The sequence below is a fragment of the Oryctolagus cuniculus genome, chromosome 20 (genome assembly GCF_051225735.1).
Source record: "Oryctolagus cuniculus isolate XC-2025 breed Fujian yellow rabbit chromosome 20, ASM5122573v1, whole genome shotgun sequence".
NCBI classification, from domain to species: domain Eukaryota; kingdom Metazoa; phylum Chordata; class Mammalia; order Lagomorpha; family Leporidae; genus Oryctolagus; species Oryctolagus cuniculus.
Genome location: NC_142886.1, coordinates 20,533,561 through 20,560,264, shown reverse-complemented (window position 1 = coordinate 20,560,264; position 26,704 = coordinate 20,533,561). Strand labels below are relative to the sequence as shown.

At 39.2% G+C, this 26,704-nt stretch overlaps 1 protein-coding gene, 1 long non-coding RNA gene and 2 pseudogenes across 6 annotated transcripts in view; 1 reads left to right on the top strand and 3 right to left on the bottom strand.

Annotated features, from left to right (window-relative positions):
• The window catches only part of LOC103345158 (uncharacterized), a 143,719-nt gene extending 125,091 nt beyond the window's left edge, over positions 1 to 18,628 (bottom strand). For both annotated transcript variants that reach the window (XR_016226546.1, XR_016226545.1), the window contains exons 1-2: positions 18,504 to 18,628; positions 7,878 to 8,035 (exon numbers count right to left, since the gene is read on the bottom strand). This is a non-coding gene — a long non-coding RNA (uncharacterized LOC103345158). The remainder of the gene's footprint in view (positions 1 to 7,877; positions 8,036 to 18,503) is intronic.
• LOC149120087 (succinate dehydrogenase [ubiquinone] cytochrome b small subunit, mitochondrial pseudogene) lies at positions 11,961 to 15,545 on the bottom strand (annotated as a pseudogene).
• SYNJ2BP (synaptojanin 2 binding protein) overlaps positions 18,623 to 26,704 on the top strand; it is a 48,560-nt gene continuing 40,478 nt past the window's right edge. Inside the window, exon 1 of one of the 4 annotated variants that reach the window (XM_002721658.6) lies at positions 18,623 to 18,827. In XM_002721658.6, the coding sequence (XP_002721704.1) occupies positions 18,764 to 18,827 (64 nt within the window). In that variant the 5' untranslated portion in view covers positions 18,623 to 18,763. The remainder of the gene's footprint in view (positions 18,828 to 26,704) is intronic. The other 3 variants (XM_070065168.2, XM_089322207.1, XM_089322208.1) reach the window with 3 other exon arrangements.
• On the bottom strand, positions 24,210 to 24,950 carry LOC138847309 (actin-related protein 2/3 complex subunit 1A pseudogene; annotated as a pseudogene).

Here is a 26,704-nt window from a genome sequence, read left to right as displayed (position 1 = left end):
TTCATTGTTATTGATGGTTATTTTCCTGGGAACTTTAAAACTCTGAATTTTTTTATTCAGATCTCCTACAGAATTGGCTCATACAGTTTTGAGACTTTTGCTTTTCCTTTTTTCCAAGACTTTTATAGGAGGGGCATATGCTGAGCCTGTCAATTAAGACCCCTGCCTCCCAGGGCTGGCACTGTGGCATAGCTGGTAAAGCCGCTGCCTGTAGTGTTGGCATCCCATCTGGATGCCAGTTCGAGACCCGGCTTCTCCAATTCTGAACCAGCTCCCTGCTATGGCCTGAGAAAGCAGTAGAAGATACCCCAAGCCCTTGGGCCCTTGAACCTGCAGGCGAGACCCAGAAAAATTCCTGGATCCTAGCTTCAGGTTGGCTCCAGCCATTGCAGCCACCTGGGAAGTAAACCAGTAGGTAGAAGACCTCTCTCTCTCTCTCTACCTTTGCCTCTGCCTCTCTGTAACTCTGTTTTTCAAATAAATGAATAAATATTAAGAAAAAAAAACTTCAGCCTCTCTATAGAGTATCTGCATTCAATTCTTGGCTTGGATCCTGACTCCAGCTTCCCGCCTATGCAGGCCCTGGTCGGCAGTGGAGATGGCTCTAGTCTTTAAGTTCCTGTCACCCATTGAGATCTGGACTATATTTCTGGATCCTCACTATGGTCCAAATGAGGCATTACAGGTGTTTAGGAAGGGAATCAGGGGATGAGAGCTTGCTCTCTTGTGCACGTTTTCTCTCAAGTAAATATGAATGAGAGCATGCAACTTCCAAGAGTGATATTTTGCTGATGTCATTTTCATTCCACAATTTTAAATCACAATTACAAAAAATACATAGCATTCATTGCGACCAACATGAGACAGAAAAGCAAAATCCAATTCAAGAAGGTTATTGAGGGGTGATCATCTGAGTTACTAGTTAAAATGGCACTCATGACTGCATCCCATATCATAGTGATTGGTTTAATATCTGTCTCCTCTTGTGGCTCCAACTTTCTGCCAGTGTGAATGCTGTAATGCTGCAGATGATGGTTCAAGGATTACCCACCAAGGAATCCTGGATGAAGTTCCCAGATACCAGGATTTACCTGTACCGGTCCTGTTCACTGGGGGCATTTGGGGAGTAAATCAGCAGATATGAGCTCCTTGTCCCTTTGTATTTCTGTTTTTATCTGCCCTTCAAATAAATTCAATAAACAAAAAATTAAAACATGATTACTGAAATAGTAAAATTACAGACTCACACAAGATTACTCCAAACTAATTCATTTTTGGGTTCATCCCTGTGTCTGCCAATAGTCCTCCTGAAAACATTTAGATTCTTCATGAATTTATGCAACATATTGTCTGGTTTTGCTCCTTCTAGGACCTGTGTATTAGAAGTAGTCTAATGATATTTCCAGCATTACCACTCTCAAGTCATTTCCATCTTCACATATTTAAGTAACCATTTTCCAGTCACATACAGTAATAAATGTATTACTGGCCATTACAGTTTTCCCAAATTATGGAATTCTTTTCATGTGTTCCTATTTTCTAATAAGTCATAATACACTTTTTTTTCAAAGATTTTATTAGAAGGTAGAATTACAGTCAGACAGAGGGAGAGAAAGAGATAAAGGTCTTGCATCTGCTAGTTCACTCCCAAAATGGAAACAATGGCTGGAGCTGGGCCAATACAAAGCCAGGACCCAGGAGCTTCTTCCAGATCTCCCACATGGCTGCAGGTGCCCAAGCAGTTGGACCATTTTCCACTGCTTTCCCAGGCCATAAGCAGAGAGCTGGATCAGAAGAGGAACAGCCGAGACATGAGCCAGTGCCCATATGGGATGCTGGCACTGCAGGTGGAGGCTTAGCTCACTACGCCATAGCACCAGCCCCCCATAACACACTTTTAATGTAAGAATTATTTAATTTCATGATCTTACCATTACACTTAATTGTATACATCTTTCATATATTTTTTATCAAGTAATTTTATCATATCCAATTCATTTCAGATTGGCATCAAATTCTACTTGTAACCTTTTGAATATTTCTGCCTACACCACTTAGAAAGATTTCCCCAGTTTTGCATACAACACATATGAACGTTAATATATTCTTACTTGTTTTCTGAATATTACTGTGTGCTACTCTTCTCAAACAAAAGATCCAAAAGTGGAGAAAACATTGGGAGTCAAGATGGCCTAACTGAGGTGCCTCACTTTTTTCTTCCCCAGCACAGACAAGAACCAAAATAATGAGTAAATAACTATCTCAGCAGGGAATATGCAGGAAATCCTAAGAACTCAGAGACATGGGATCACAGCAGACTGAAAGGCACCAAGAATGCTAGCAGCAGAGACCCTGGCCCCATAAACATGGGGAATCCCCACTGCAGGGCAAAGAGTAAGCAGCAGGACCCACCAGATCCTATCTCCAGGGATGGTGGATATCAGCAACTTTAGTTACAGGCAGGATCCACAACCATCACAAGCTTGGAATCTAGTAAGGGAAGCTACCTGGATATGCTGGGTAGTATTGCATTAGAGAAGGAACTTTTCATGGCGACCCCACATACACCAGAACAAAGGCTGAAATTGTATGACTGCATCTTGAGAAAGGAGTCACTGTGAGGAATCATACTACCTTAAGAGACAAAAGCCCCTCCCAATTTCCCATCCTCAGGTCCTTACCACCATTCCAGTCTGCCAGAAACAAATGATTGCAGCCTCATAGTCCCAGCTGGACCCAGCAGAGACAGTGGCTACAGCACTTTAACCCAAGTGGTGTTTTGCATTACATGCGATAGATGTTCCAGCACAGCAGGTTCTGTTACAAGACCTTAGAAGTCAGTTCACTCTGCACTATAGGCCATCCCTTGAAGGGACTGGGACTTACAAAGCCTCAACACAAATGTCTTCTGGAGTTACCTAGAATCTGGGAACATTGTACAGACACACACATTTGAACTAGCAGCTTCCCTGTGGGCTTTGGTTTTACTGATTACTCCAGACTCTATACTGCTCAAGTCCAGGATGCCTAGGCTTTGGTGGCTATGTTTGCTTGCACACATCCATTACAGTTGCCAGGGATGGTGTCTGCTGGGGGCTGCTGGCTCAGTTCTCTTCTGCAGCAGAGTCCAGCCTTAGTGGACATCTCTGACACTCAGGGCTGGAACAAGCTTGCTTAGGTGGGCAGTCTGGCTGTGCATCACCTCTTGGGGTTTTGGCTGGCAAGAAGGCTTGGTGAATTCTCCTGATATAGCCCTGCTTAGCTTGAAAACTCCTCGCTTTGGTGACCCCATTTCCTCAAAACACACCAATGTGGGCAGTCAGTCATCGTCTCCAGCCCACCTCAGCTGCAGTGAGTGCTCCTTACTCGATCCCAGTATCAGCTGGAGCAAGCTACAGCATGAATGATCTTTCACACCTGCCTGAGCCACCCACTACATTCTCCAGGGGTCTTGGCTGTGCCCAGAGGGGCTGACCTGGTGTCTTTGGTGGTGCATACCTAGGTGTTCTGACTGTACAGCTCCCCTCTCCAGCAGACCTCAGCGTTGGTGAGTGCCCTGATCCCAGACTGACACAGCCTAAGCTCACCTAATTTGGGCACATACAGTTAGTGGTGCATATGAACTCAGATAGTACAACTCTCTTAACCTGTAGGCTCCTGCTTTGATGAACATTAGACCCTAGCCCAGTAAGGTCCAAGGCCTGAGAGACCTGAGCCTGGATCAAGGCACAGCCATTTTAGACTAGGCCTCCATTTTGTAACTCAGGTCTGACCAGGCCCTGAACCCTAAGCCAAAAGCTCCTTAAAAAGAAAATAAAACTCTCCTTGCGATAAGCTCTCCTAGCAATAGCCAATTAACAAATACCAGGGAAATACACAAAGTTCCAGGTGTCTTTTCAGGCAGTTAAGGTGATTGATAACATCCCCAAACCCTGCAGTTTGGCAAGTACACCCTAGCAGCTGGATCCTATACTTTAGTCAATCATAAAACGACAAGTATAAATTTAAAATATAAGCCTATCAGATGCTGTATAACCAAACTTTTTTGTTCAACTGTATAAAAACCCTAACGACCTTATTGTAGGGCCACCGATCCAGCCCAGCTGCGCCTGGTGCAGACGTCGGACCAAACTTGAGTTTGAAATAAAACTCTTGCGTTTGCATCAGCCTTGGCTCCTGTGGTCTTAATTGGTGGGAATCGGACGCTTCAGTACAACAGGCCACACTGGCTTTGGCAAGTGTGGTTGGTCATGCAAAAGCTTTCTAGTCTACTCAGCCCCTTTCTCCAGTCTAGCTTGGCTTGGGCAAGGGACCCAGACATCAAGCTCATTGCAGCAAGTATACCCTAGCATTACTGGGTAGGGATGGTTGTTTCCAGTAGCTCGGGCTTCAGGGCTCCACTTCTTTAGCTTACCCTGATCTTGGAGAGTGTCCCAGCCCCCAGCCCCATCACAGTACATACCTGCCTATGTTTTGGTGGGCACAGGTGGCAAAACACACAGGCCACAGACCCCAGCCACCACCATAAAACCTTGTATACCCTTGGTGGGACTGAAAGGTGCCCCTCATCCCGCCTACACACACAGCTACTGTTGCTGTGGCCATCAGTAACAGCGCTGAACTACATAGAGAGATCCCAGCTGATACTGGGATCGAGTAAGGAGCACTCACTGCAGCTGAGGTGGGCTGGAGACGATGACTGACTGCCCACATTGGTGTGTTTTGAGGAAATGGGGTCACCAAAGTGAGGAGTTTTCAAGCTAAGCAGGGCTATATCAGGAGAATTCACCAAGCCTTCTTGCCAGCCAACTGCAAACCAAAGCCAAAATAGCCTGCCAAAGTCATATCTGAAGACATGTCTTCTGGAGAAATCTTAAATCCATGAAAACCACCACTTAAAAATGACAGACAACTGATCCACCAGATGCACAAAAATCAGCAGAGAGATAAAAGCAATATGAAAAATCAAGGCAATATCATGCCCAAAAAGAATCCAAAGACACTTTGGATTCATATTAAACTCCACAGAAAGGGAGATTGATGAGATGCCTGATAGAGAATTCAAAATAATCATTATAAGTATGCTCTCAAAGAGGTGTAAGAGACTACAGACAGAAGGTTAAATGAAATTAGAAAATAAATGCATCATATAAATGAGAAATTTAGCAAGGAAATAGAAATATTGAAAAAGAGCCAAACAGAAATTCTAAAGATGAAGAACTCAGTAAGTCAATCAAAAATACAATTAAAAGTCTTAATAACAGACTACATGAAGCAGAAGAAAGGATACTCAAACTCAAAGACAGGTTTTTTTTGTAATATCCCAGACAGAAAAAAAAACAGAGAAAGAATAAAAAAGAAAAAAGAATAAAAATAATGGGTTATTTAAAAATTAGAAATTTCTGTAAATTAGTGGAAATGGAAACACTTCCGGGACCAAAACTTATGTGGCACATCAAGATGGAAGTTTACAGCAATAAGCACCCACATCCAAAGAAAGAAAAAGATGAAGCAAACATCCTAATAAAGTATCTCAAGGATGTGGAAAATCAGGAATAAACCAAACACAAAGTCAGTAGAAGTCAAATAATAATAAAAATTAGAGCAGAACTAAAAGAAACAGAAACTAAGAAAACACAAAACTAATGAAATGAAGCACTTGTTTTCTGAAAAGATAAATAAAATTGATAAAATTTCAGCTAACCTAAGGAAAGAGAAGACTCAAATTAATAAGAAAGGAAAAGGAGATATTAAAACTTTTACCACAGAAATATCATTAGGGACTACTATGAGCAACTATGTCAACAAATCAAAAAATCTAGAAGAAATGGTTGCACATCTGGAATACATTACCTTTCACAATTGAACTCTGAAGACACAAAAAACCTGAACAGACTAATAACAAGTAATGATACTGAATCAGTAATAAAAAGTCTCTGATTAAAGAAAAGCCCAGAATCAAATGCTTCCACTGTTGAAGTTTATCAAGCTTTTCAGGAAGCACTAACGCCATTATCCCTCAAATTATTTCAAAAACTGGGAAGGGTGGGAACCCTCCCTAACTCATTCTGTGAGGTCAGAATTACCCTGATTCCAAACCCAGACAAAATAGATACAATAACAAAAAAAAGAGAGAGAGAAAGAGAGAGAAGTATACATTCATGAACAAAGATGCAAAAACTCAACAAAATGCTAGCAAGTTGAATCCTACAACACATCAAAAAGACCATTCACCTTGACAAAGCCGGATTCATCTCAGATGAATCAACATACAAAAATCAATAAATGTAATTCACAGCACCAGTGAATTGAAGGATAAATATCCCATGGTCACTTCAATAGATGCAGAAAAATTTATAAAATTCAATACCCATTCATAATTTTAAAATACCTTTAACGAATTAGGTATAGAAGATAACTACCTCAGCATAATAAAGATTATCTATGACAAACCCCAGTAAACAATCCATTAAATAGGAAAAAGATGAAAGCCTTCCCTCCAAGATCTAGAACTAGACAAGGGTATCCATGCTCACAATCTTATTTAATATAATACTGGAAGTTTTAACCAGAGCCACTAGGCAATAAAAATAAATAAAAGGCATATAAATAACAGAGGAAGAAGTCAAACTAGCCCTGTTTTCAGATGACATGACTATAAAGTGAAGCCAGAAGACTGCACCAAGTGACTATTAGAACTGATATGCAAATTCGGTAACATGGCAAAATACAAAATTAACAGTCAAAAATCAGCAGCTTTTGTATATGCCAATAAGGAACTCACCAAGAAATAAATTTTAAAGCAGTCCCATTCACTATAGCTCCCCCCAAAATAAAGCATATTGCAATAAATTTACCCAAGCATGTGAAAGACATTTACAATGAAAATTACAAAATATTCTTCAAATAAATTGAACAGGACATGCAAAAATGGAAAGACTGCGCATGTTCATGACCTAGAAAAATTAATATTACAAAAACTTCCATAACAACCCATTGCTATTTACAGATTTAATATGATTTTTGCCAAATGTCAATGAAATTAATTGCAGAACTTGTTAAAAAAAATCATCTCACAATTCATGTGGAAATACTAAAAGACTCCCAAATAGCCATGTAATCTTGGACAATAAGAAGAAAACTGGAGGCCTCAAAATACCATATTTCGAGTTATATATAGTGCTATTTGAACCAAAACAGAATGATACTGGCATTAAAATAGATACATGGACAATTAATGAAAAATGGAAATCCCAGAAATAAGCTTGCACACTATAGCCAACTTACCTTTGATGAAGCAGTAAAACACACCCTGGAGAAGAGACAGTCTCTCTCATAAGTAGTATTGGGAAAACTGGATACCATATGTTAACCAGACCTTCTACCTCGCAATCTGAACAAAATGGATCATCCAACATGCATCAATAACAATAACTCTGAATAACCCTTGTCTAGACTATTGAGGAACAGGCTTTGTTTTTTTTTCTTTTCTTTTTCTCATACAAATGTTCAACTCTTTACCTAGAATAGAGTTAACCCTCTGTATATAAAGTTAAATGAAGATAGATCTTAGTGAAAAACAAAACAGGGAAAAGGACAGGGAAGAGGAAGAGGGGTGGGAGAGTGGGTGGGAGGGCAGGTACAGTGGGAAGAATTATTATGTTCCTAATATTGCATTTATAAAATGTGTGCAAATAAATTTACAAAAAAGATGCATCAATGATCTCAATTTAAGACTCAAACCTGTAGAACTGTTAAAATAACGGTGGAAACACTTCAAGAGATAGGCACTGCAACAATTCTTTGGACAAGGTATTAAAAATACATGTATTCTGCCTCTCTAGCTCATATTCACAATAGCAACATTTCTTGTATACCTTGTAGGCATGCTGTAGGACCGGAGTAGAGTTCAATTTATGTTCTCTAGTCCCAGGATCAAGGCTTTTGGTGTTATAAGCCATAGCACCAGTTGGACTCTCCTAGTAGAACCTGAGGAATGATGCATCTGCTTCACACAGTCCTAGAGCCACAGCAACTGTGGGAAAAGGAGAAAGCCTCATTAATCTCCCTCAGCACCAAGAACAAGTTGCTTTTTTATACATTAATGCCAAACTCACTGAAAGAGAAATCAAGAAAGATCCCATTCACAATAGTCACAAAAAATCAAATATTTAAGGATACATTTAACCAAAGAAGTGAAAGATCTCAACAATGAAAATTATGAAAAATTGCTGAAAAAAATGATTAAGGACACACAAAAAATGGAGAGATATTTCTTGATCATGAGAAGATGGAGAGAGAGATAAGATGAGAGAGAGAGAGAGAGAGAGAGAGAGAGAACTATGTGTATCAGTTTACCACATAGTTTTGTAAAGTTTTGCTATACCACTGTCAAATCAAGGGTTAAAAATATAATACAACTGTAGTTTCAATTATTTGTAATTACTTTAAAATTTACTGTATATGAGTTAAATGGTCATTTTTCCTTTAATTATCATTTACGGCTATAGGCTATAATCCCATTAAACCAGGGTCTTTTTGCTTTTTACTTGTTAAACTTATTATTTGGTGAAGCACTAAGCCATCTTACTGCAATGTAAATTTAAAATATGTTATCTCAAAAGCTAAAAAAATAAAGAAAGGGAGAGGGAGGGAGGGTAGGTGGGAGAGAAGGGGAGAGAATATTATATTCTTAAAATTGTACCTGCAAATTATACTGACTCTATTAAAACTAATTATATAAAATCTTAAATCACATTTAAAAATACACAAGCCAAGGAACCTATGCACAGCAAAAGAAACAATCATCAGAGTGAAGAGGCAATGAACAGAATTCATCTGACAAAGGGGATTAATATCCAGAATATATAAGAAACTAAAAAATCAACAACAAAAAACTAATCCAATTAACAAATGGACCAGGGAAATAAATAGACCTTTTTCAGAAGAAGAAATACCCTCTGCTGTGGCCAGGGAGTGCAGTGGAGGATGGCCCAGGTGCTTGGGCCCTGCACCCCATGGGAGACCAGGAAAAGCACCTGACTCCTGGCTCCTGCCATCGGATCAGCGCGGTGCGCCGGCCGCGGCGGCCATTGGAGGGTGAACCAACGGCAAAGGAAGACCTTTCTCTCTGTCTCTCTCTCTCACTGTCCACTCTGCCTGTCAAAAAAAAATAAAAAATAAAAAAAATAAAAATAAAAAAAAAAAGACCTCTTTCTTTCAAAAAAAAAAAAAAAAAAAAAAAAAAAAAAAAAAAAAAAAAAAGAAGAAGAAATAAAAATGGCCAACATATACATGAAAAAAAAATGCTCAACATCACTAGCCATCAGGGAAATGCAAATCAAAACCACATTGAGGTATCATCTCACTCATGATAGAATGGCTATTGTCTAATGGACAAAAGAATATCAAATGCTGGTGAAGATATGAAGAAAAGGGAACTGGGATGTAAATCAGTGCAGCCATTATGAAGAATAACAGAATGGAGTTTTCACAAAAAAGTAGAAATAGATCTACCATGTCACCCAGTTATTCTCTTTCCAACTACATAGCCCAAGAAAATGAAACTTGCATATGAAAAAGATACCTGCACTCTCATGTTCATTGCAGCACTGTTCACAATAGCAAAGATATGGAATCAATCTAGATGTTCATCAATGAAAGAACAGATAAATAAAATGTGATGTAGATATACAATTGTGTGCTATCTTGCCATCAAAAACAATGAAATCCTAACATTTTCACAAAATGAATGAAACTGGAGATGACTATGTTAAGTGAAATAACACAAACTCAAAAAGACAAATACCACATATTTTCTCCCATATAAGGGAGTAAAAAGAATAACATAATGTGTGTATATCCACATATATTTTTTTTTAAGATTTACTTATGTATTTGAAAGAGTTACCCAGAGAAAGGAGAGGCAGAGAGAGATAGAGAGGTCTTCCATCCAATGGTTCACTCCCCAGCTGGCCACAATGGCCAGAGCTATGCCAATCCAAAGCCAGGAACCAGGAGCTTCTTCCAGGTCTCCCACATGGGTTCAAGGGACCAAAGACTTGGGCCATCTTCTACTGCTTTCCCAGGCCACAGCAGAGAGCTGGATTGGAAGTGGAACCCATATGGGATGCTGGCACTTTAGGCCAGGGCGTTAACCCACTGCACCACAGCGCTGGCCCCAACACATATATTTATTTTCAATCCAATTTTATATATTCAACATATACAAATAAATATGTATATGTTCAATCCAAATTTTTATACACACACACATATTCAATCTACATTTGAAAGAGTGATTACTAGAAGTTGGGACAGGTTGGGGGAGAGAATGGGAATTGAATAATGGGCACTAAAATACTGTAGCCTGAATGTAAAAGGTTCTGATATGTTGCAGCAAGTGGAGTGACTATGTCTCATGATGATGTGTAATATCCTATAGAAAGAACAGGAAGACAAGAACTAGTAGGCTGCGAACACAAAAGAGAACATAAAAAATCTCTACTGAACTGCACTGCTTCATTAAAGATAGAACATTAACCCTAACATTTAATTTCTCTTTTGAAAATATGAATATTTTCAACCATAGGAAAATTGAAGATTTTTTAACAGTAAAAAATAAATAATAAAAGGAGAAAACAAAGGAGATTAAGTTTAACTTGGTAAGTTCCTTATAAGCAGCTGAATCTATTTACATGCAATTTACTTTGTAATTATTTTTGAAAAAGTAAGAAGATGGTGTCTGATATAAGTTGATAATGTGAAAATACTAGACAGTATCAAAAAGAAAGCGAAGTCAGACCATCTATAAAAAAGAAAACCCTTCGAGGTACAACAAGGATACTACAAAAGGTCCATGAAAATGGAATTAAAACATGAGTTTATCAAGACACCATCACATACTACAGGGCAGTTGTAATAAAAACAGCATGGAATTGTCACAAAAATAGACATGTAGACCAATGGAACAGAACCAGAACAGAACAGAACCCCCAGAAACTAATCCGCTCATCAACAATCAACTAATCTTTGGCAAAGGAACTAAATCAGTCCCTGGAGAAAGGAGAATCTCTTCAACAAATGGTGCTTGAAAAATTAGATCTATGCATGCAGAAGTATGAAACAAGACTCTTACATTACACCTTATACAAAAATCAACTCAAAATGGATCAATGATATAAATCTATGACCTGATACCATCAAATTACTAGAGAAAAGACAAGAGAAAGTGCAAGATTTTGGCTTAGGCAAAGACTTCTTGGAAAAGACCCCAAAATCACAGGCAATAAAAACAAATATGGACAAATGGGATTATATCAAGCTAAAAAAGCTTTTGAAGTAAAAAGGAAATACTCAACGTGTGAAGAATGAATTAATAGAATTGGAGAAAATATTGCAAGCTATGGGGCCAGTGCTGTGGCGCAGTAGGTTAATCTTCCATGTACATTGCCGGCACCCCATATGGGCGCCGGATCTAGTTCCAGCTGCTCCTCTTCCAATCCAGCACTCTGCTGTGGCCTGGGAAAGCAATAAAAGATGGCCCAAGGGCTTGGGTCCCTGCACCTGCATGAGAGACAGGGAAGAAGCACCTGGCTCCTGGCTTCGGACCAGCACAGTTCCAGACTTTGCAGCCATTTGGGGAGTGAACCAATGGAAGGAAGACCTTTCTCTCCGTCTCTCCCTCTCACTGTCTGTAACTCTACCTCTCAAATAAATAAATAAAATCTTAAAAAAATTTTGGAAATTATGCAACTGATAAAGGGCTAATATCCAGGATCTATAAAGAACTCAAGAAACTCAACAACAACAAAACAAACAATCCAGTTAAGAAATGGGCAAAGGACATGAACCAGCATATTTCAAAGGATGAAATACAAATGGCTAACTGACACATGAGAAAATGCTCAGGATCACTAGCCATCATACAAGCAGTTCTGAAGGCATTAAAGTCAGGAAGGTCAGAGCTTCCATAGCATGGCAACAGCTTTGTAGATTTCCACATCATGATAGTTAAATGGTGAAGTCAAGAGTACCAGAAGACCTGCCTTGGTAGCTTTCTGTGCTACATCTCCATGAACATAGTAACATCTTTTCCTAGGCCCAAGTGACTATGGAGAGTGAGAGCTGCCACCAAGGAGTAGTCCATTACAGAGCATGGACTCAAATAAGCACCTCGAAGCAGACCTAGTAGCAAAATATTGACAACTTTCTCACCAGTCGAGTGGAGAGATGCAGTATGGGAACCAGAATGACAACTCGGTAACAGGTGAATGCACTATGCTCCATGCTACCCTGGAGAAGGTCAGTCCTGGACAAATGCTGAGACGTGAACAAGTCTCACCACCAGGCTTCAGAGGAATGCAGCTCAACCTCCTTGGCCATCTCAAAGGACACTCAGCCTCTAAAGGGGTACCACCTCACTCCGGAGGGCTCAAAGTTATCCACCGGCCCAGAAGCAACTATATGACCAAGACTTTGGCTTTTCTTGTAAATGAGATGAAAAGATGCTGAAGGATTTTGAGTAAGGACATGGAACAATGAAACATTTTTATAGCAAGAAACCAGATTATAAATCATTACGTTAGCCTTACTAAGGAATCTGTCTTTGAGTTAAAGACTAATGAAAGCCACTGATAAATTTTAAGCAGGAAAGTCACAGAATAAAAATTGAAGGGTGAGATCATGGGTGGGAGGGAGAGTAAGGTGGAAAGTGTCACTATATTCCTAAATTTGTATATATGGAATTTGTTGACCTTAAATAAAATTAAAAAGAAAAAAACTGAATTCTAGAAAATCTGGAAACATGTAGGGGATAAATTTAAGGAGCTAAGACTTTATCTGAAGAGATCATTTAAGAGATTCCTAAAACAATGCAGATAAGATTGCAAGGATATGAATTAAAGAAATCAGCTTAAACAAAGAGGAAGAAACAGTTTTGAAACTTAAGAACAAAAATTTACTGACTGGGGCCGGCGCTGTGGCATAGCAGGTAAAGCCACCACCTACAGTGCCGGCATCCCATATAGGAGCCGGTTCAATCCTGGCTGCTCTACTTCTGATCCAGCTGTCTGCTATGGCTTGGGAAAGCAGTGAAAGATGGCCCAAGTCCTTGAGCCCCTCCACCCACATAGGAGACTCAGAAGAAGCTCCTGGCTCCTGGGTTCAGATTGGCACAGTTCTGGCTATTGCGGCCACTTGGGGAGTGAACCAATGGATGGAAGACCCCCACACACACCTCTCCTTCTCTCTATGTAACTCCAAATTTCAATTAAATAAATAAATCTTTTAAAAAATTTACTGACTGACGGAGTGAGGAGGTTAGAGGAAGAGAACAGTCTGGGATATTTCAGATTTCGTATGTAAGTCACTAGTATACAGAGATATTATTCAACTAAATATATAATGAAATAACTAGGACAATTTTTTTCTAAATATCCTAAATTAAAAGACTATAAGACATAGCAAAAGTTTCTTAAATAAATTTATCTTAAGCACATGTCAAATTGTACTAACTTAACAAGTGAGGTGACTAAAAAAGAAATGGTAATTCTGAGAAAGTATGGAGGATTATATAGGTGAGAGACAGACTACTTACATAGGTAACTAATTGGCATTTTTTAAAACAAAGCTTCTGCTTTTAAATTTGTTTAAGATTTATTTATTTGAAGAGTAGAATGATTAGAATGATACAGAGAGAGGGAGAGAAAAGAGAAAGGGAGAGAGAGAGGGAGAGAGATAGAGAGAGAGAGATCCTCCATCCCACAGTTCACTTCCCAAATAGCTACAACAGCCAAACTGTCCAGGCTAAAGCCAGGAGTCAGGAACTCCATCCAGGTCTCACACTTGAGTGGCAGGAATCCAAGTACCTATGCCATCATTTGCTCTCTTCCCAGGCATATCAGTAGGAAGGTGGATCAAAAGCATGAGCAGCTAGGACATTGAACTGGCACTCCGATATGGGATGCAAGTGTCCAGAGAGGCAGCTTAACCTGCTGCACCATGATACCAGCCCCTAAGTTGCATTTTAAATAAAAACATTAGACATTCATTTCACAGAATACATATCAATAGTTACAAAGGAAGTCTTCAGAATGATGACTGAAGATACCAGGCAGGTAAACTCTCTCAAACAGGAACAAACTGCACAATTAAGCAGCAAGTGATACAAATATATCTGGACCTCACATTGGAATAACAAAGTTCCATCCCCCTACAGCAATGTCATATATGACCAGCTACCATGAGTGCATGAAATGGTGTCAGTAGAGACCATAAGCAACAGATTATAATTTTAAAAAGACTGTATCATTGTCAATAAAAACTAACAAAAAGTAAACAAAGATACAGATTATGTAGATTAGTCATTTCTTAGTGATGGAATAAAATACTTTCTTTTGACAGTTTGAAGAAAATAAGGCTTCCTTTGAAGTCAAACATGGATTCATTGTGAGAACATCAACAATGTCAAAGCTGAAATAAACCCAGGCAGTCAAACTAAGACACTCATGGTAGCAATGGGTGATAAGATAGCAAATGACAACTACCATGTAAACTTTTCTAAGTAACTGAGTTTAGGTTTCATCATCATTGACGCTCATCCATTCACTAAAGGCAACTCTTAGATAAAGCAGTAAATAAGAAGGAGCAGGTGCAGACAGCACAGTATCTGGAGCAAAACCAAACTTACTTGAAGAACAGAAAAAAGTCCAGAGTATATGTAATGAGTAGGGCAGGGGATTTTGGTGAAAGAAGAGTTACATAGCTATTAGAGGACAGATCACGTGGTTTAATAGAAATTGTAAGGACATTGGCTTTATTCTAAGTGAGATGAAATTAAAGCAGGAGCATGATGCAATCTGATTTACATTTTTGCTAGACTGCACCAACCTTAGGAAAAATGAACGGGGGATAGGGAATAAGCAACAGTGCAAATTATTAGGAAGAACAGCCAAAGCAGAGTCTGGTCTTTGTAATAAGATGGAAGTGGCAGAGAGGCAGTGTTGTGACACAACAGGTTAAGTTACCTCCTGGGATGCTGGCATTCCATATGAGTGTTGGTTCTAGTCCCAGCTGCTCCACTTCCAAGCCAGCTTCCTGTTAATGTGCCTGGGAAAGCAGCAGAAGATGGCCCAAGTGCTTAGGCCCCTGCACCCACATAGGAAACCTGAATAGAGTTCCATGCCTCTGGCTTTGGCCTTGTCATTGTGGCTATTTGGGAAGTGAACGAGCATATGGGCGATCTCTCTGTCTCTCCCTCTCACTCTGTAATTCTGCCTTCCAAATAAATAAATACATCTTTTTTAAAAAAAAAAAAGGGTAGTAGTGGCAGAGATTGTCAGATATAGGCTATATTTTGTATGAACTGGACTTTCTCATGTGTTGAATATAAGGTATGAGGGAAAGAACAGAATAAAAAATGGTTCTTAAGATTTTTGTTCGAACTGGAAAAATTAAGTTACTCAAAGAAAGGGAAAGACTAAAGATAGTGTACCTTTGAGGGTAAAGGGATTAAGAATTATATTCTTACCAAGATGATGTAACATGCTGGTTGGGCATCCAAATTTTGAGGTAGGCAACTAGGACACAAAAGATTCATGTTCAATGAAGACAGGTGAAGGCCAGCATATAAATACCATTTATAGCTAGGGGACTAAATTAGATTTATTGTGGATAGAGTGTATGTATACAGAAGAAAGGAATAAACCAAGCAAAAGGGCTGCTAGGAGATGGATATAAAGTAACTGTGAACTCCTTGCTGATATTTGCTGTCATTAAGCAGCAGTGCAACCTTCCTCAAGAACATGGAAATTAAAAAATCTATTAATACTTCTACAAAGGTTAGACTATAAACCCAACATTTAATAAGCCAGAACAGAGATATTCAATGCCATCTTCCAAAATCTTCTCTATAACCTGGGTCATGGGCAAAATTCTGTGCCTCAAACATTCATATGTTGACATCTTAATCCCCAGTATCTCACAATTCAACCATATTTGGAAATAAATTCTTTAAAGAAACGATTAAGTTAGAAATGTCTTTATAGTATACTTTAATCCAAAATGAGTGATATCAGGCCAAGAAAAAAAGAGTAAGAGGTTTTTGGGAACAAGTTAACATATAAAGTGGTTTTATATAAAGCATCAATTTTGATAAGCATCAGTACCAGCTTTCATTTGTAACACGGTTTGTAGCACTGGAAGAAAAGGATTCTGTGATTGTTGAAGTGAATTGTTATAACTGTAAAGAGATGATAAAATATTGAAAAACATTTTCTAAATGCATAGCACATGGTTAATTTGAGCTTCTGTACACTACAGTATGTTCCATTTTCATTCAGTTTGTTTATTTGCTCCTGGCTTGCAACCAGCCCAGCTCTGGCCATCATGACCATTTGTGGAGTTAACTAGCAGATGGAAGATCTTTCTGTGTTTCTCCCTCTGTCTATAACTCTGCCTCTCAAATAAATAAAATATTTTTATTAAAATCATTGGGAAGAAATTTGGACATGGAAATGTGTGCACAAAGGAAGAACCATGTGAAGACAAGAAAATATGATAATCTGCAAGTCAAGGAAAGAAGCCTTGGAGAAAAGTACTTCCTGTACCTTGACATTGCACTTCTGGCCTCCAGAAATGTGAGAAAATAAATTTCTGCTATTTAAGCCACTCAGTCTATGGTATTTGTTATGGTAACCCTAGCAAATTAATATAATCTGATTAGATGTAATCATCTAAGAAAGCATAGAAGACATAAAATATGCAGGAGTTTGAAACCAAAGGGACCAGTTACAGGGCAGCAAGCTGGAACAAATTCTACATTAAAGGAGAGGTAGATAGGTCATAAATGCAATCATATCCATAAATTAGCCATCACAGAAGCTGACAGAATAGTGAAATAATGGGAGGTGGCAGATAAGAGATTAGAAAGACAAGGTGAATGTATAACATGAAATGTGTAAATATACAGTAAGGTATGAGTAAATGTGAGGCAAGATTTCCACTAATCTTGTAATGGTGGACTGACCTTGTCATCAAGATCTATACTTTCTGCACACCTCAAGGGCACAGAACCATAAACAAAAAGACTAATTTAGTGTCACTTCTGCCAGTGGCCAATGGTCCCCAATATCCATTCTCCCATTTTTAGTTAATAATAACAACCCTAATTTTTTTTTAGTTAGCACATTTCCATCCCACTAAAACATGGCATATTCTATGTCTCTCTCATAGTTAAATATAATCATGTAATAGGCTTCTATTCAAGGAGATACAAGAAATATATGAAACTTCCAATAGGTTCTCTTTGCCATTTCATTCCCTTCTTGAAATGTGAATATGAAGGCTGAAGTTCCAAAAACCATCGTAACCATCTTGGGCCATGAAGTAAAGGCCACACTCTAAGGATGAGAACTGAAGGGGTTATAGAAAGATGAAAGGAATCTGATTCCTTGGTGACTGAGGAGCTCCTCTATTAGCCTTTGACCATCCATCTCTAGTTCTTTACTGTGAATGAAGTACACTTCCATCTTAGCCTAATACATATAGAATTAAGTGTGTATCACTGCTCTAATCTTCCATCCTTAGCCTATTTTTCCCAGTAGCATCAATTTGTAGACTTTGCCCCACTCTCTATTCCTTAAATTTGAATGTTTATGTATATATATATATATATCTTCCTTTTAAAAAATAAAAGATTTATTTATTTGAAAGGCAGAGTTACACAGAGAGAGTGAGAGGTCTTCCATCCGCTGGTTCACTGCCCAAATGTCCACAACAGCCAGAGCTGGGCCAATCCAAAGCCTGGAGCCAGTAGCTTCTTCCAGGTCTCCCACACAGGTGCAGTACCACTGGGTACTGCTTTCCCAGGCCACACCAGAGAGCTGGAACTTGAAGTAATGCCCATATAGAATGAGGACACTGCAGGCGGCCACTTTACCCATCAGGACACAGCACCAGCCCCTTAAATTTCTTAAAATTAAATAAGGCTTTTGTCAGCAACAATCCAGGAATCTTTTACTTAAGGTCCTGGGAACCATCTCTTCCCAATGTTAATATCAGGGAAAACAGTGCTCCTATCTCCTCTTACTATGGAAGTTAACCCAAGTGGTTTACACTAATCTTTACGCAACAGCTTGTCATACAGAGAGCAAAGTATTACTTTTCCTTTGCTAACCTGTATTAACTAACACAGAAGGCCACCCCAAAGGTGAACCATCAGAGAGTGGATAACAAATGGTGTTGTCAAGTCCTCTATGTAAGGACAAGCATGTTATGGTTTGTACCTACTTGGCTTATACGAGATTTTTCATTTTGGCAATCTCATCAATGGATTGCCTGTAACGTCCATCCCAGTCTAGTTTGATGCTCACAGAATAACAAAATTTTCTTTTCTATATTTGTGGAAATTTTGAGATGCCAAGATTCCTTTTAGATTTTTCCTCAGCAATATCAATTTCTTTACGTCCACTACCTTAACTAGCCTCCCTCCACCCCAACCTTACTTTTCCCAAGTACTTTCGCCGGTCAATAACTTGCGGCTTGCTGACCTCACAGTTTTCTCGGAACACTCAACGAGAGAACACAACCGATCGGCTGTGAGAACCACGACTCCCAGCATTCCGAGCGCTCTGAGCGCGGCGCACTTCCTCTTCCGGCCCGGAGGCTGCGCGAACCGGAAGTGCTGTTCTTAGACCGCAGCGCGGAGATTGATTCACCTTCACCTGGGCAGAGCCCCAGCTGAACCGAATAGGAGCGGTAAAACATGAACGGAAGAGTGGATTACTTAATCACCGAGGAAGAAATCAATCTTACTAGAGGACCCTCAGGTATGTGCGGAGCGGGCTGTCTTTGGGAGTAGGGGACTTGAGGTGTGCCTTTGCAGAGCAGACCCTCTTTTTGTTGCGCCGGATTCACCTGGCCTCGGAGTAGGCAGGCCCCAACGTAGGAGGTTAGGAATGTTGAAAGAATATATTGATATCCATCATTGGCTAGATGACGGGTCGGATTACAACACGTATTTCTAATCTGGAAAGATTTCTTTTTGCTCATGGTGCTAGAGAAGCCTAGAATAAAACCCGCTGTTTAGCCAGCATTCCGTGGACACACTCTTCCTTCTATTACCTGGTCTCTCCTTGTTCCTTGGAGGATCGTTTAGCCAAATTGGGAACGTAAACTATGTGACCGCTATATTCAAAAAGCTGTACCTATGGAATTTGTATTTATTAAATAAAACGATTCTTAAAAAAAAAAAAAGAAAAAAGAAAACAATGTGAACTCTAAATAAATGCACAGATGTTCTGGTGCCAGGATTCCTTCCTCATTTCTGAGAAATTAGTATATAGTGTCAACTAGACTGTTAAAGCAGGAAGACGCTTTAGAGATCTGTTACAGGAGTTTCCAAACTTGGTTCTGCTACAAAACTATCCAGGCTTTGTTTTTGTTTTTGCTTTTTTATGCTAGTATAAAATTAGAATGCTGATTTCTAGTTCTCATTTCTAGAGATTTGGATTCAATACGAATTTGTTTTTAACAACTTACATGATTCTGATACAGTCAGATCCTTGCACCTTCTGTACTCCCCCCTCCCCCAGATATTCCTTCCCTAGACTGAGCTGTTGACATTGCTACTCACTGCCTGCCTTGGACTTGGTTGGCTTTTTTTTTTTAAGCAGTTGTTGAGTTTATTAAGAGCTTTAACCATGGAATTGTACTATCTAGGCACAAAGCTTGTTATCTAACCGCTTACTGGTTCTTTGGTGTATTTTTTCCATTGAGTGACATTGGTGCCTTAGTTGCTCATCTGTTAATTGGAGGTGATTATAGAATACAATATATAGTTTTTGAGAATGAAATTAATTAATTGATAAAACATCTAAATATATTTGTAAAATAATTAGAGCATTGTCTGACACACAGTAAGCAGTATGTATTTGCTACTACTGTTATTTTTATTGGGTGAATGGCTAGATTTGCATGGTAAATGTTATTGAAAAAGACCCTGTAGAAATCATAAGCCCCATGTGCTCCATCTAAAAATGTTTCTAAAATCCTTTTTTCTGTTCCCAGTGCCACTATCTATAATAGTTAATCACTTTTCTCATCTGGAATTTTGCAGTAGCTTAATCACCACTGACAGATTATCCTTTATAAAATATGACTTGCAGAACTACCTATATTTTGTGTCTTTCTTTTTGTTATATAAAATTGGAAGCTGGTCTTATGGAAATATAATTAAGCAGAGTAACTAAGCCCCTTGGATTCTTTCTTCCTATTTTATAAATTTTTTTTATTTCTCTTACTCAATACTTACCGACTTTAAAGCTAATATGGAAAGCTAGTTTTCAACCAGAATCTGTTTTTCTGTACCTTTCTGCCACTGGTAATTGTTTTTCATATAAGGCTAATTAAAACTGTGCTAGTTCCTTTTCTGATTGCCCTGCACTTATTTTCCCTTGCTTCTACTTTGCCTGGTCTTCCTTTAGCCTAAATATCTTGTTGTAACATTACTTTTTGTGATATTTGAGTTTGGGTTCTTGATTCTTGCTTAAGAATTTAATGTACTTGGCAGTGACATCTGCATCATTTCTAGAATCTCCCAACTAGAGCTGAGCAGAATCTTATTCTGGGCACTAAATAATTTAAATTCAGTATAATATCACTAAATCATTTTTGGCATTTGCAAAGCAGTGTTGCCTAATATTTAGTTCACCATTCACCACAACTTCTGAGTCTGTTTGTCTTGCGGATATAAAGTTCCTAGTGTTTGTATTTTTCAGAAGCATTGGAGTTAGGGCAAACTTCATGGGATTAATTAAAAGAAATTCTATCTAGCTAATATATTGCAACCAAAAGTGGATTAGTTTTTGTATTGTATGTGAGTTTATCCACAGGGTGGTTTCTTGAATTTTCCTAAACATTTTCATGTCTTAGTCACAGAGCCAGGGAACTTATGAGGAGGGTCAAACCACAACTTTAGGATTGAATATGGATAAAAACAGTTATTTGCAATTTGGTTTGTTCTATTAGCAAGGAAAGGTTTCAAGTTCCTATTTATTTCTAGAATTGGTATACTGGTATGTGATACTCTTGGTCTCAGATCTAATTCAGCTTTTCTTCATAGTGTTGTCATGAAGATAAACCACGAAGAAGTCAATAATCATCGTTAGAGTCCTCTATGTAATTTTTGTAATTCCATCGGGATCTTTCTTTCTATAGGAAGAATATGAAAAGTCTCTAACTACGTATACATTTTTTACAGTGAGCAGCATGGTTATTTGTCTTTATACAGCTTCCTACCCTAAGACCTCATCATTTAATGAAGGTAACTACAAGAAAGTGTGTACTGCTCTGCTTTTGTGCCAGTGATCTGGGATATTTCCACTGTTTATGCCCATTTTGCAAGGCAAATTAATCTGTTCCATCTAATCCTCCTTACTACAAGGAAAATTAGAACAATGAAATGAGTGTCTGAGATGGCACAAGGAAATTTGGCATGTAGCTTGCCATCTCATCTGTAACTACTTTCTCAACTGTGGAAGGAGAGACTTGGGCTAGGAGCTCCTCTTTTTTCCAAGTTAATGATTCTTTTGCCCAATCTGTGTGTTAGTCTGATTCTTGCTGTTCTGAACCAATTGGATAAAGAATTGGCAAAGACAATGATAACAATATCAAGTGCCTTCAAGGGTTGAACATTTCCATTTCATCATTTATGGAACTGCCTCTCTCTTTTTCTTTTATGGAATCCAGTTTTATTGTATTCTCCAAAGCTCCTGTCTTTTCCTTTATCACATTGAGAGTTCTTGATGTTGGAAAGAGTAGGTAGCTCTAAGAAGCTTGTCTCTAATCTAGCTTTCATTAATTTTGTCAGGTGGAGATGGTCCATAAAGGTAACCCTCCTACACAAGGGTACCAAGATTAAGATTCCTATTTTCAGGCCTAAAAACACAATGGGATTCAGCAAGTTGCTAAAATCGGTAAAGAGGGAAGAGAATCTCTGTTTTCTTCCTTTTTTTTTTAAAGATTTATTTTATTTATTTGAAAGACAGAGTTATAGAGAGAGGTAGAGACAGAGAGAGAGGTCTTCCATCCGCTTGTTCACTCCCCAGATGGCTGCAACAGCCGGAGCTGCGCCGATCTGAAGCCAGGAGCCAGGAGCTTTTTCCAGGTCTCCCACGTGGGTGCAGGGGCCCAAGGACTTGGGCCATCTTCTACTGCTTTCCCAGGCCATAGCAGAGAGCTGGATTGGAAGAGGAGCAGCAGGACTAGAACCGGTGCCCATATGGGATACTGGCACTTTAGGCCAGGGCGTTAACCCGCCATGCCACGGCGCTGGCCCCTTCTTCCTTTTTTTTTTTTTTCTTTTTGACAGGCAGAGTTAGACAGTGAGAAAGAGAGAAAGACAGAGAGAAAGGTCTTCCTTTTTCCGTTGGTTCACCCCCCAAGTGGCCGCTTCAGCCAGCGCATTGCGACCGGCGCTGCGCTGATCTGAAGCCAGGAGCCAGGTGCTTCCTCCTGGTCTCCCATGTGGGTGCAGGGCCTAAGGACCTGGGCCATCCTCCACTGACTTCCCGGGCCACAGCAGAGAGCTGGCCTGGAAGAGGAGCAACCGGGACAGAACCGGCGCCCCAACTGGGACTAGAACCCGGAGTGCCAGCGCCGCAGGTGGAGGATTAGCCTAGTGAGCCGTGGCGCTGGCCCCTTCTTCCTTTCTTTAAAGACCTTGCAGAGAATGATGGGTTGTCACAATGTTTTAGTAATAAATAGTTAAGGTTATCTCGTAGTTTGCTAGTTTATGTCTGTACAGGTACATCTTCACAGTGACTCTGACTGGTAGGTGTTAAATCCACATTATTAGAAGGAGAAATTGTCTAAGAGCAGTTAAGGATTTACCCAAGTTCTAAAGCTAGTAAGTTCAAAGGATATTATTCCAGGTCTGTTGATTCTATTGCACTATATATTATCTCCCACCATAGTAGCTGTGCTAAGAAGTTGACTGCTAACCTTTCTCCTGACCTCTATTTTGTTATGTCATGCTTTAATCCCTGAAGGATTTGAGCCATGTTAAATGACAGTGGAAAGATTTTATAGTTTGCTCTTGATAGAACTGAGATCATATCAAGGTAGGAACCTAAAAGCAAGAAACCTCATTAAATCTAAGCATTTGAGCCTTTACAGACCTATCATGTGCTTTGAACTTAACTCTTAAGACTTTTACTAACAGTATTCCGATGTATTCTTTCCTTTGTGTGTCAAATAGATCTGAAACGAAGGTGCTGTTTCCTTGCCTTATTTTCTCTGTCACATCAAGTCTAGCCCTTTGTGAAATTTAGAATCCAATGGACTTATAATTTTCACATGTGAAAAGTTAAATCTCAGTGAAAGGAGCATAAAACATTTTAAGGGGCATATATTTGCTGGCAGAGGAAAGAGAATGTGAAGTGTGAAAGAGAATGTGGTAATCTGACCCTGTACTAGAAAAGTTCACAGAATGGAGCTCCCTGGTAGGACCAAATTGGTCAATTTAAAGAAGGTAGAACTTATTTTGGTCACATAGAATGGAAAGATTTTAGGCTAGTGCCAAGGACATGGATGAGTGTGGCTTTAGCAGTAACAGAAGAAAATGGGCAAACATACTCTGAGGTCAGTGGGTAAAGCATCCTGGAGAGAAGGAAAGGTTCATTTGGGAGATTCAAGGGAGAAAAAGTTGCTGAGGTAGTTAGATATTGGGTTCAGTAGAGTCATCAGTATTAATGTGAGAACTTAACCTTTCTTTAAGGTTCCATCTTGAATCCCTTATCTTTCTATTCATTGGGTAAGACTAAATTCAGGAGTCACATTTTCTAGGATGCTGCCTTCATCCAAGCTAAATGTTCCCATATTAACAATATTATATGCTATTTATACATTGACTGTCATATATTGCCAAGATTTAGGAATTAGGCTCAGTGTGTGTGACTTAAAAGTCTGGGCTCTGATTGGTACATAATTTTTTCCACAATCAGGATTTTTATTTAATTTTCTAGTGGTCATTTTACTTATTTTCCTCACTCTTTCAGTTAAGTATGATAATTTTCCACAATAAACTACTTAAAGAGATGTTTGGGTCAAGAATACCATGAAATGGCAGGGGGGAAATCACTGCTATTTTTAAAAATACAAACACTTTCAGCAATTATATCAAAGAAAACCACTCAATATTTGTGCAAAATGTGTTCTCAGTGTTTCCTTGAGGCAAGCTTTCCTTACCATCTTACAGTTGGCAGGGCCACAGTTTGTCATGCTGGGTGGTAAAAGTTCACACAGCTTCACATTATAGGAGACTTTGGTTAGAAGACTCTAAGGTCTTGAAATCCCAAATTGGCATGATTCTATCAATGCCACTTGTGTAAAATCCATGACAGTCTTGCTTGTCCACCTCAGTACTAAGCTCTTCAGTGATGCTGTTTTGTTGCAAGGTCTGCAAGGCTTCATTGTGGCCCTTGATCAAGATTTTCCTGTCCATATTGCAGAAGTGTTCCACGACAGATGTGTTATACTGAATATTCTGTTTTGGAGTATCCAGTTGGAAGACAGATGTCAAGCAGCCCTGTCATGGTAGCTGTTGGACAGTGGGTAGTATTCACGGCCTAAAGCTGCAGCATCATTCTTTGAGAAAAGTGATAAACTCAAATTACAAAGTTGAAACCTGCATACTCTTTTAGGATATTGGGATCCTACGTCATGGCGGACGTAGGCCAGGCATTTCCAACTGATGGAGAAGCAGACGCTGGGGACCCAGCCACCAGTGCCCCTGCCACCAAACTCTGACATCAGCTGACCAAAAGGCATCTTGCTGCCCTGGGACATACTGAATGACTTTTAATTTGCTTCTTTAATTGCTTTTTAATGCCTTGCATTTTGATCTTCCTGCCACCAAAATACAAATGGGGATGCCAATCCATGCTGAGAACTCTGGAGTGAATTAGCTTTTTTTTTTTTTTTTTTTTTTTTTGACAGGCAGAGTGGACAGTGACAGAGAGAGACAGAGAGAAAGGTCTTCCTTTGCCATTGGTTCACCCTCCAATGGCTGCCGCGGCCGGTGCACCGCGCTGATCCGATGGCAGGAGCCAGGTACTTATCCTGGTCTCCCATGGGGTGCAGGGCCCAAGTACTTGGGCCATCCTCCACTGCATTCCCTGGCCACAGCAGAGAGCTGGCCTGGAAGAGGGGCAACCAGGACAGAATCCGGCGCCCCGACCGGGACTAGAACCCGGTGTGCCGGCGCCGCAAGGCGGAGGATTAGCCTAGTGAGCCGTGGCGCCGGCTGCGTGAATTAGCTTTTTAATGCTCTGTCTCACCTACCAGTCATTTCAGATTCAAAGTTACAAGTAGAAAAGCTCCAACCTCTGCTGCCAGTTTGCTCCTTAGGGGAAACCACGTCACAAAAGTGGCTGTATGATTAATCCTCAGGATTACCAGGGTTGGCTTCCAAGCACTATCTTTCTGACTCTTGACATAGGCATTGCAGTCTGCCCTGCAAGTGACATTCTGAGCCCAGTCAGTAACGCTGATGTGTCCATTGTACTCCGTAAGTTTATAAGCTTGCACCCATTAGCTCCCATTCTTATAGATGTTCACTTGTTGGTTAATAAGAGCAATACAGTCCCTGTTCCAGGCAGGTGTTTGGCTCCAGGAAGAACTAGTGCAAGGAACTTACTCTCATTGTTTTCAGAAGGATGGACTGGAGAAGTGTAAAAAAACTAAGAGCAGAGAAATCACAGACAAGTGTATGGATGGGAATAGTCTTTTTTTTTTTTTCTTTACTGTTTGTTTTCTTACTTGTGTGTCTCTTCATATACTTCACTCTAAGCTCCTCTGATTCAAAGAAAGTGTATTTCATTTCTTGTTTTCCTAATACTTTGGTACATGACATAAAGTGATCAATAAGTGTTCATGAAGTTACTGGGCAAACTGATAGATGTCAGAATAATATAATGGAATGTTTTTAAATAAAGAGAGCAAGTAAGATGGTCTGTTTCAGCTTTCAAAAAGTCATAAACAAGGTTCTCTCCCAAGAAAGAAAGAAAGGATAATTTGAGAGACATTGAGATTAGACATATATATTATTATGATAGATAAGAAACCAAAAATGAGGAGAAAGAATAGATAGAAAATTCTATGTAGAGAGAGGAGTATATGGTACAAACATCTGTTGTTTCGAGAATCAGTCTTAAAATCTTTTGCAAACAATGCTTAAGAATAAGTGTAAAGTAAAATATCTAGCACTTACTTTGGGGAAATAGAAAAACAAGCTGAATGGTACTAAACTATAGAAATATTTTGTGAGGCCATGTGACTAGGCATAAAAGCGGCCAATGACTGTATCTGATTAAATGAAAATAATTTATTGAGGGGAAATATCTAAACTTTATTGATAGAATTTTAATTGCTGCTTTCAGAAGACTCAAAAAATAAAGAGAAATTGCTTTTAATAGTTCATTTACCATACATTATGTATCTATGCTATGATTAGGAATCATGAATACTAGAATGAAACATAAGAAACTACCCCTGTTTTAAGGAATTTTATAGTTCAACAGGACAATAATTATGGTAGGCATGTACTAAGTACCATTAAGAGATAGCATAGTCAAAGAGTGGGGACCTTCATAAAATACCTCTATTCCTCATTGAATCATCATACACAAAAGATTCAAAAAACTAA